Source organism: Neofelis nebulosa, chromosome 3 (assembly GCF_028018385.1).
Source record: "Neofelis nebulosa isolate mNeoNeb1 chromosome 3, mNeoNeb1.pri, whole genome shotgun sequence".
Classification (NCBI taxonomy): Eukaryota; Metazoa; Chordata; class Mammalia; order Carnivora; family Felidae; genus Neofelis; species Neofelis nebulosa.
The window spans coordinates 26,277,699-26,289,160 of record NC_080784.1 but is presented as its reverse complement, the minus strand read 5'-3'; the positions used below and the strand labels follow the sequence as shown (position 1 = coordinate 26,289,160).

General features: G+C 39.1%; 1 protein-coding gene across 11 annotated transcripts in view; it reads right to left on the bottom strand.

Moving 5' to 3' along the window:
* The window catches only part of DLC1 (DLC1 Rho GTPase activating protein), a 564,853-nt gene that overhangs the window by 15,581 nt on the left and 537,810 nt on the right, over positions 1–11,462 (bottom strand). For 10 of the 11 annotated variants that reach the window (XM_058720122.1, XM_058720125.1, XM_058720127.1 and 7 more), the window contains 2 exons: positions 8,630–8,711; positions 1,331–1,394 (listed from right to left, as the gene is read on the bottom strand). In XM_058720122.1, coding sequence (XP_058576105.1) covers positions 1,331–1,394; positions 8,630–8,711 — 146 coding nt within the window. Of the gene's footprint in view, positions 1–1,330; positions 1,395–2,755; positions 2,830–8,629; positions 8,712–11,462 lie in introns of those variants that run through there. The other variant, XM_058720132.1, reaches the window with a different exon arrangement.

Sequence of the window (11,462 nt, the reverse complement as noted above, 5' to 3'; positions counted from 1 at the left end):
TGCTGAGGTTCCAGTTCATTTGTTTAAAAGGTTTAACTCCCCCGAGAGGGCGGCTTGTTGCAAGACAGGGACCGTAGGATAATTAAAATCTGTACTCTGAACAGTCAGAAATATGTTCTTTGACCAAACTTATTCCTGTTTACTCTAATTTGTGACACTCACTCCCAGGACTACACCCACTTCTTCTCCTACGATCTCATAAAAGGTTCTCACATTTCATCCACAGAAGTTATGTGCCACCATTCCACTAGAATGTGTGGGATTTCCTGCCCTTCCCTCCATCTCCCCCACCTCTTTTCCTCCCTCCTATCTCTCATTATTCTTCAGCACCCCACAGGCTACCTCCATCCCTGGAGCTCTGAAACACTGTTACTGTTACATGGGAAGAGACAGAGTTCCCAAAGAACTTTAGCTTTAATTTCTGAAGGGAATAATGGAGGATTCACTGGGGTTCCCTAAGTCTTATTCCTTTAATCTGGAGTCGGCGATGAGTTAAAAAGGCAAAATAATAGATGATTTGTTCCGATAAAAAACAATTAAAAAAAAAAAAAACCCTCATAGATACAGAGAACAGACTGGTGGTTGTCAGAGGCAGGGGTCAAAAGGTACAAATATCCAGTTATAAAATAAATAAGGTTCGGGGATGTGACGTACAGCATGGTGACTATAGTTAATAATACCGTATGGTATATTTGAAAACTGCTGAGAAAGTAGATCTTCTCATCACAAGAAAAAAAAATGTAAGTATGTGTGGTGATGGATATTTACGAGGCTTCTGGCCAAGATCACTTTGTAATATATGCAGATATTGAGCCCCTGTGTCATACACCTGAAACTAGTATTATGTTATATGCCAGTTCTATCTCAATTAAAAAAAAAAAAAAAACAAACAGTAGGAAAACCACAATTCATCGCCTCGCTGCAACTATTGGTTTCAGTTACATAAGGCTACTTGGTCTCTGGTAAACCTGAAGGGATTATTATGTTAAAGATGCAGATGTCTGGGGCGCCTGGGTGGCTCAGTCGGTTAAGCGTCCGACTTCGGCTCAGGTCATGATCTCACGGTCCGTGAGTTCGAGCCCCGCGTCGGGCTCTGTGCTGACCGCTCGGAGCCTGGAGCTTGTTTCGGATTCTGTGTCTCCTCTCTCTCTGACTCTGTCTCTCTCTGTCTCAAAAATAAATAAACGTTAAAAAAAAAATTAAAAAAAAAATGCAGATGTTTTTGGAATAAGGAAGTAATAAGAGTCTGAGAGATAAAACCTGTTACAAAACACACAGTTTTTGGTCTGCCCCCTTTCCTCCCATCCTATTATATATCGTATATACTCACTCTCTTCCGATGAGGACTAATTTCCAGCTTCATCACCGCACATTTGTTTAAAGTATTGAGACGCCTACAGAGCAAATTAGTAATATTAGTAAAGATAGGAAACCAATGATGGGTAGATAAATATTTTTTCCAAACAGGTGACATGCTTAATGAGCTTCTTTATTCTATAAAAAATTTTAATTTAGAAGAGTATTAGAAACTTCTTTAAGAAGTGAACAGTTTAAAAATACCTTTACACCTTTCTTCATTTATTTTTTTTTAAACTTTTTTTAATGTTTATTTATTTTTTAAGAGAGAGAGACAGAGTGCAAGCTGGTGCGGGACAAAGAGAAAGGGAGACGCAGAATCTGAAGCAGGCTCCAGGCTCTGACCTGTCAGCACAGAACCCAATGTGGGGCTCGAACCCACAAGCTGTGAGATCATGACCTGAGCTGAAGTCGGACGCTTAACCAACTGAGCCACCCAGGCGCCCCTACCTTTCTTCATTTAAATTGATTATTGCTATTTTACAGTAAAGTGACACATTGCTATGGCACTAACTGGTATTTCTTTTTCTTCGTGGAACAAACAACTCTCAATGAGGGATTTTATTCTTCCTAGAGCACCTAGGTTGGGCCATTAGGTAGCTCCACACAGTGCCAAGAAATAAGAGCCACTGAAGTCTCCTTAGAAATGGGAACAGCAGCAAGGAACCAAGCAGAGTTCTTGGTAAAATAAATGGTATATTCTATCTCAAATAAAAATCCAAAGACGGAAATAAACCAATTTTTAGTTCTCTGCAATAAATAATAATCTTAGACACTCTCTTCAAAAATGTAATGAGTTCTTGGACAGAAAGGAAATTGGTGCCTCTCTAAGACCCAATTCTTTTTACAACGTTCTGTATAGGACAGGATAATGTTGGGTACAGTCGTAGCAATAGTGCAATTACTGAAAAAGTTTTTATTCAGCAGCCTCGAGGGTCAAAGTCTTTAGAGTTCAAGCAAGAATAAGAACTTGATCAGATTCTTGTTTGGAACAAGGGTCATATTTTTACTTTGGGTACTTTTTTTTTTACCACTGTCAAGGAGTAACATGTCAATTTATAATTAGGGAAATAGTTCAGGTTTCCTGAAAAATACTAAAACAAAACAAAACAACCAAACAACCCCTCCCCCCCACAAAGTCCCCCAAAACAAAGTTCCTCATCGGGAAATAATGAAATAGTTGAGAAAAGAAACCCTTTACATATGCAGGAATACGTGGTATGTGAAAGTGTGAATGACAGCCCTCTCTGACAGCTTCCAGATGACCATCACTTGGTCTTCCTCAAATAAGCCTTTAACGAATCTGTCTTCCACGGTCAGCTACCTGTTTTTTCCTACAATTGCAATTCTTCTGTTTTCATAGGAAAAGAGCATTTAATTCACACAAATTCAAACTGACCATAAGACTGCTTCAAGGCTTTATCTCCCCGATTCTGTTCTTGCAACTTGTCTAACAACTTGATGCAGGAGGATAGAAAGTATTTTTGCCTGCTGATAAGACCGCCTTTGATTTCATAGATTACGTGGTAGCCTGTGTATAGAATAAACAAAGATAACTCAGGACGCCTATGTTGCCTATGTTCAGAAAAATTCTCTCTGTCGATGGGGAGGGAAAGAAAACAAATAACTAAGAAAAAGCCCAAACTTTAAAATGAGTAGCTATAAGGTCCGTCCCCAAGGGGCTAGCCTTACTTACGTGACTGATACCCACAGTGTGTTTTAGTTCTTAAATGTTTTCAAGATTTAAAGAATCCGGAATGGTTACACTTAGTCTTAGGTCTGGGTTTCATTAATCAAACCTGTAATCAAATACCCACTTGAGTTCATTTGGGCTTTAATGGTTGAGTGGTGTTTATAACCAGGTTTACTAGGCATGGAAGCCTGTGGCAGGGGGGAGGGGCCTAGTTCACAAACTCCAGATTTGAGTCCAACAAAAAAGACCCAGGAGGCAACTTTTATAAAGGTCAACATTATCTTTTTTTTATGTTGGTAGCACCAAGCTAATGGCATTTCAATTTTGAAGCCTGGAAGTTATTCCTTGAGGTTTCTGTAAAATTCATCTGTTCCCAGGACCTCCAAAGAATGCCCACTGGTGAGACTGTAGCTACTCAGACAATATTGACATGAAAAGGTTGTAGCGAGATGAATTGGGGCTTGCTCTGGGTCAGGCTCCATGCCCGGCACCTCATATGTGTTATTTCATTTTGGTCTCCACAACAACTTTATGGTATATATATATAAAAATATATATAAATATATATATATATTTATATATATATTACTATACAACTTTATGGTATATATATGTATATATTATATATATATATATTACATATATATATATATATAATATATATATTACTATTTTCCTTCCTTTTACAGTTAAGGAAAGGGGGTTTAGAGAGGTCATGAATCTTGTTCAAGGCCACAAGAATAAAACATGGTGGCTCTAACGTTCAAAAAACAGTATCTCCTGCATTCTTTTCTAAAATTAGTCTTAATGATGCTAATATCCAGAAGCAGCTTATGCCCTAAGCATGATTCCTCAAATGAATGGCAGCACATTGGTATCACACACCATCTGGCCAGAAGGCGTGGTGGCTGCAGCCCCCCAGGGCCCTCACAGGGCCCAGCTCCACAGGAACGTGTCGGTCTTATCTGCTGGGCAACTTGTTCCCTGCTCTGAAGGGGGAGGGGGGGACAAGATGGGCCATCAAAGCTTCACGAGTTTTGCTGCAGGGAGCCAGCAGCAAGCACCCTGATAAAAGCGTAGCAGGCGGGCATTGGGGCCTCGTATTCAAAATGAAAACAGGGAAGAGTACAAGAGAAGATACATGTGAGGAAAGAAAAAGGAACAGTTTTCCAAATAAGACGTGACAAATAAAAACTGTTGTGATTCTTAAAGACACTTTCCGGGAATCAGTGCAATTGCTTTAAAAATTTACGTGCTTCCCTTTTAATAGAACAGAAACAGTGACAGAGTTGAAATCTGTTATGTGGCAGGCTGCTTTACACAGTTCAGGCATTTCCAGGGCTGTTTTACAACAAAGTGCACACTGAAGATGATGGTGTGGGTATGTACTTATCATTATACGATTATCACCTTATTTACATAATTCTTTGGTGTGTTTACAGGAGGAGTCCGTGGTTAACTCCAAAGGAAAACAGTGATATGGGATATTTCTCAGATGCTAGGGAGACAAAACTCCTGTCAGAAGAGGTATGCTAATGGTAGGCCACAGTCTGCATTATCATCTATATACGCTTCAAGGCAAGCAAACCACTCCCCCAGTATTAACATTGAATGTGACTCTCCCACGATCTTGGCCTTATCAGTGAGACTGGATTACACAGCAAAACTAGCAGGACTGGGGCAAAAGCCAATCTCTCCAAGGAAACAAATACAAAAATCCCTTGCAAATATAAGTGCAAGAATGTTGGTGAGCAACCCAAGTCCAAAAAACATGGTAGTTCCTTAATTGGAACTTTTGGTCACTACCAGACTTTATATTAAGATAGTATTATCATGATTTTCAGGAAAACATTAAACGTACAAGTCTTCTACTCTTAAGTAGACTCTGCTAAGAGATCAGCAATGTTATAGGTATAAGAATGTTTATAATAAATCTTAAAGCAGAACACCAGTGTGTACCTGGGAGCAGTTGTAACATCCGTGTGTGTGTGTGTGTGTGTGTGTGTGTGTGTGTATTGTGTGTGTGTTTGGGGTGGTGGTAGGAATGAGAAACCATGTAAGGATTATTTTATTTAAAACAAACTTTAAAAGGTTTTATTTAAGGGGTGCTGGGTGGCTCAGTCAGTTGCACACGTGACTCTTGATTTCGGCTCAGGTCATGATCTTGAGGTTCATGAGATCGAGCCCCACATCGTGGGGCTCTGCCCTGTCAGCAGGGGCATTCTCTCTCTCCTCTCTCTGCCCCTCCTCCTCTTGCATGCGTGCTCTCTCTTTCTCTCAAAGTAAACATTTTTTTAAATTTTTTTTTTCAACGTTTTTTATTTATTTTTGGGACAGAGAAAGACAGAGCATGAACGGGGGAGGGGCAGAGAGAGAGGGAGACACAGAATCGGAAACAGGCTCCAGGCTCCGAGCCATCAGCCCAGAGCCTGATGCAGGGCTCGAACTCACAGACCGCGAGATCGTGACCTGCCTGAAGTCGGACGCTCAACCGACTGCGCCACCCAGGCGCCCCTCAAAGTAAACATTTTTAAAAAGGTTTTATTTAAGATAAAAATGTTAAAATATTTAATATTTTATGAAGTAAAACTTTTCAACTGAGTTTCTGTAACCATATTACCATATATATATTTATATATATATAAATAAAACATTAACTATATATTTTATTTTTATTTTTGCAAGAGAGAAAGAGAGAGAGAGAGCACGAGCAGGGGAGGGAGAGAGAGGGAGACACAGAATCCGAAGCAGGCTCCAGGCTCTGAGCTGTCAGGAGAGCTCGATGCAAGGCTCGAACTCAGGAACAGTGAGATCATGACCTAAGCCAAAGTCGGACACTCAGCTGACTAACCCACCCAGACGCCCCTACCATACGTATTTAAAATCAACTTCTCAAAAATATTTCAACAAGGCAAAAGATGGAAGCCTAAAATAAGAAGTCTGTCAGTCTGGAGAGAACTTGGCAAATCACAAGGCAAACTTCCAAACTATGCAACAGCTTCGTGATTCACTGGCCCTTGAATTCCATGGGCTGAGAAACTATGTGGAAGAGGCTAGTCTCGTTAATGAGACAAATGTCACATAATTAGTAAAACAGGTACCCCCAACTACTTTGCTGACAACTCACAACCTGTCGTGCACTTCAAAAGAAGATGCCCCCATCGTTTTCTTCAGAACACGTTTAGGCCTCCTGAAAGAGAATCATTTGCCTTGAGGAGCTTATGTGAACATGTGGACAAGAGCCCTTGGGTTTTCCATTAAAACAAGGTGATGACTGTTATGTGAATTCTGAAGCATTTGTTTTGAAAGAAAACTCAACCTCAAGACTTCTTCCACATACTCAAATGTGGGCCTCTGATTTGGGCCTAGTATTTTTTAAAGCATGTTCACACTCATTACCTCACTGCCTCCTTACACTTAACCTTTGAGACGATATTCTCTGCATCTAAGAAAATGGAAACCAATCAGAATACACTGCAGAGTCCAAATACAGATCAAGGTCTAGCTGGTCCAGCTGTTTTGAGGCTTTTTTCACAAAAGATTCAGCAACACAGATTTATTCCCTTCAAAGGGTGGTGGCTTCTCCAACAGAACAGAGAGAGCCAGTGGAAATCACAAAGTGCAGAGGACGACCTTCCCCTCAGAGCTGGGCAATTACATTTCAAACTGATATTAAAAAAAAAAAAAAGTATTCAAGAATATAATCATGACCCCTTTGGGCTGCAATGTTGCAGTGAAATTTTTATGACCCAGAAATTCCTAAGCTGTTGCTGCTGCTTAGAGAGCCCACTTACTAAGTGGCGTAAAATGTGTGAAATGGGTAATCTGACTCAGTGTATAAATATTTCCTAGGATTCATCTTAGGAGTGACCTCATTTATATGCGTTATCACCAATGATGAATTGAAAAATAAATTAATTCTACCCCATAGCTAAGCATTAAAACATTTTAAAAATGTCTGGAGTAGTTTATATTCCAGATGTTGACTTCTTCCCTCCCAAACTGCATTAGTGACATTTTTTCATTGCCAATGACATAGCTATGGTATTACATACTACAGTGCAGGACTTGGGATTCGGCTGCTTTCAGAAAATGTGTGCGTACCCTGGACATTTCTAAGCAGCCGTTTAATTGGATTTGAAAAGCGACAGTGTTTCTGTGGTTAATATAGCATTTCTCTTTCTTAAACCACGAGTACTAGTCTATTTCATACACCATTCTAAACATCCTGCCCATCTTTCCCTAAAACCACTGTTTGAGTTAGCGGTTTCAGAAAACACTGCAGTATAGGGGCGCCTGGGTGGTTCAGTCGGTTGAGTGTCCACCTCTTGACTTCAGCTCAGGTCATGATCTCATGGTTTGTGAGATCGAGCCTCTTGTCTGCCTCTGCACTGACAGTGTGGAGCCTGCTTTGGGATTCTCTCTTTCTGCCCCTCTCCTCTCTCTCTCTCTCTCTCAAAATAAATAAATAAACTTAAAAAAAAAAAAAAAAAGGAAACACCACATTACATAAGAAAGGCAAAACACAGTACTTTCACTGAGGTACTGCTTTCTTTGCCTGACAAGGGGAAATCAAATACTGAGTGTCATTCTACCTTAAAGATGCTTTTACAAGTTAAAATAAATACTGAGTGAAAGAAAAGTTATTTCAATTTTAAACGTAAAATGAATACGTGAATTTTTTCTACGTATAATTTCCCCCCAGGATGCAGCGTTTATAGCTTGTAGGTTTTGAAGAAAATTGCAAAGGATGAATTAACTTAAAAATGAATAGAAAATCAGGAGTTTGAAAGGATTATCAGTGCCCCATCGTTGTCTGTTACATGTTTTATTACTTCCACTTTTCTAAAACCTACCAGCTGTCCGTCAGCCTAAAGATCTACCAGCACAACGAACAAGGATTTCTGACAGGTTTATTCTCATGTCACATCAGTGCTCATTTACTGCCTGTCCACTGTAGGTTAAAGGCTGTGCCAAGTTATTTTACAACCTTATTTAATCCTATTGTTACTATTTGGTACCTGGGGAAGCTGAAGACAGTTCAGAGAAGCTTCTCTGGAATTCAAACAATGGTTCTCTTAACTCTAGCAATGCTGTAACCCACCCCCTCCTTTACTCCTCTGAATGTGTTATTTCCATTCAGTTTAACTACAGCTTTGATTCTGTTAGAGTATCTGGCTGGGGCCTTACAGTCAATTACATTGCCTTTTAAAAAACACTGTTCCAAGTTTCCAAACCATCTGAATGTTATATGTTTCAGCAATCATATGGTATTGAATACAGAATGGTCTCTTTGAGTACCTCCTAGGATGGTACCATTTCATGGCAATATTAAACAGTAAGATTTTACTTATTTTAATTGAAAGGCCTATGATTTACAGTGAAGTAAATTAATACAAACATTCACTAATCAAACACCTGACATGATTAGTACAACAAAGGTGAGCAAAAACCATCTTGATAATACTGCGTTCTTAAAACAGACGAAAGAAAGAAAGAAAGAAAGAAAGAAAGAAAGAAAGAAAGAAAGAAAGAAAGAAAGAAAGAAAAACACTCAAAGCATTTCCATTTTCCATTTACCTGCATAAAGCCTCAATGGCATCTCTGTCCAAAAAATCATGCTCTCTCTTGACCAAGGAAATATCAATGGGGAACAGAAGATCTACAAGAAAAATAAAAACACATATGTTTATTGGGCACCTAAATTCTCTTTTGTTTGTAATTGTTTTTTTTTATTAATTTAATTTTTTTAATTTACATCCAAGTCAGTTAGCATATAGTGCAACAATGATTTCAGGAATAGATTCCTTAATGCCCCTTACCCATTCAGCCCATCCCCCTCCCACAACCCCCCCAGCAACCCTCTGTTTGTTCTCTATATTTAAGAGTCTCTTATGTTTTGTCTCCCTCCCTGTTTTCATATCATTTTTGCTTCCCTTCCCTTGTGTTTATCTGTTCTGTATCTTAAAGTCCTCATATGAGTGAAGTCATATATTTGTCTCTCTCTGACTAATTTTGCTTAGCATAATACCCTCTAGTTCCAACCACGTAGTTGCAAATGGCAAGATTGCATTCTTTTTGATTGCCGAGTTAATACTCCATCATCTTCTTTATCCATTCATCCATCGATGGACACTTGGGGAACACCTGAATTCTTGCCAATCTAGCTCAGTTTAGCAGAGGAAAAAAAGTAATTTGTTGAACACCTACTGTGTGCAGGACACATCATTTCCTATCAAGTGCTATGGGAGAAGAAAGCAACTTAAAACAATTCCATCGGTGTCCTAAAGGAGCTTAGATGTAAAGTGGTCTGTGGACTCAAAGATCTGTTCTTGTCAAAAGATAAGTGGTTCAAAACACTGTTCCACCTTTAAACAAATCAGCAGGCAACAGACCCCTGCTATAAATTATTATGTAAGCCAGAATCAATACCAGAAGGATACTCCTTTTTAATGTGGTTGTATTTTTTTTTTCCATGTGTGTGTGCTCACATTTGATCAGGGGAAGAGGTCATGGAAAACTGGGCCAAGGAAAGGTCTAGAGAACAATGGCAAGTGGTAGTAAATGGAATCTAACCATTTGCATGACATCAAAAGCTAAAGAGAATTCAGGATATGCTATTTTTAAACAAATATTAGCACTTCCATATGGCTTTTCAGGAGTTTATATAACTCCCCCTAAAACAAAAGGCCAGCTACAAGCTGTGTAGAACAATAGAATTCCAAATCCCTTAATCTGTAGGAGAGTTCAGTACTCAGACTACTGGGAGTTACAGCAGAACTGAAAAGGCAAAAGGGGGGAAAAAGTCAACTCAGTAGAAGAATTCCCTTTTTTATCCCCTGTTGATAAATACATTCAAGGAGAGGGGAGGATGACTGGGAGCATCACTGTGGAAATTTACAACAGTTCTGGAATTGCCACTACATAAAAATGAGTTATCCTCCTTGGAGTTGCAGCTATTAGGGTATATTCAGTCTTCCCTGTAGAATGCTTATATGATATGCTAAGTATGAGTTCTTCTGTGCACCTCTGTGGGCCAGGAATAGGTGAAATAAGTCAGAAAGGCAGGAAACCATGATTACCATAACCGAGAGAGAGAGAGAGAGAGAGAGAGAGAGAGAGAGAGAGAGAGAGAAACCACAAAAAACAAAAACCAAGCCCATGGCCTCTAAAATGGCTAATGCTGCAATACTGGGATAGACCCACCCTCAGGAGTTCTGGGGATACAGGTGATTGGTAATGAATGTCCTAGTTCTTCAGCTGACTGTTACATTTTTATGGTTTACAACTTCCAGTCGCTGGTTTTATAGAATGGAGCTCCGGTATTCTTAACAATCTGTTTGCTAGAGATAATGATAAAGAGTATCTTTTTTTTAACGTTGGAAACTAACATAATGAGTGATAGAGTCTATTCTTCTTTTTTCTGAAAGTGAGAGTTAGATTATTGATACTATTCCCTGAATAATGCAGGCAGACCAATGAAGCAGCCCAAGATTTACGAAGAAATATATGAAATTGAGTATTGCAGGAATTTATCTCTTCATTAACTTATAGACCAACACTATAGGCTCATAGTGAACGTAAACTATTGTAAATACAAGCACAGTAGACTATGAAGCTATTTGGAGGTTGTGGCGTTTTATATCACTTTGAACAGACACCCAGAGCATCAAGTATTAAATGACAGAGCTGACATTAAAGAATATATTTTTAATACTTTCACAGCAGAACATCAGATCTATAAATGTAAATTAAAAGCTCCCATGTCTGTTAAGTGTATAGGAGATCATGACTGTGTTATTTTAGCAATTCTAACTTATTGTACCCAGAACTGTACTTTAGATTCTTTTCCGATGCAAATTAACTTGAAGATTCTGTTAAAAAAAAATTCTCGAGTACACAGGGACTAGACGTAAGACAAGTGAAATAATTAAATAAATGATTTTCTCTTATTTGCCTAGACTCTTCCGAAAGGACTGGTTTTTAAAAGATACGATTTACCAATGTACAGAAGAAGCTCTTAGTTCTTCACGTTAGGATTTAATCGTCCAGCTTGGCTTTAAGGGCAGGAAGTATAAATCGCCAAAGACCGAAATAAAGCAAAACAGGAAGACAAGGAATGTGTGGGTTGCTGCACAGTGTGTGTATACTCACCCTGCACAGAGTGGCCGGATGTAGTGCAGGAATTATAGCCCAGAACAATACACAGTCTGTCTCAAAAGCAGGCTTAGGCTTCAAAAGACTTCTAAATGTGAAGAGATCCCAAACATGTTCCATGAAAATGCAGTCTGAATTTTAGGACGCGTTAAGAAGGAAGACAGAGACTGGGACCGAGTCTTAGCAAACACACACTTCACAAAGTGCTGCTTGGCAGTAAATCAACACCAAAAATGAACATAATTGGAGGAAATTT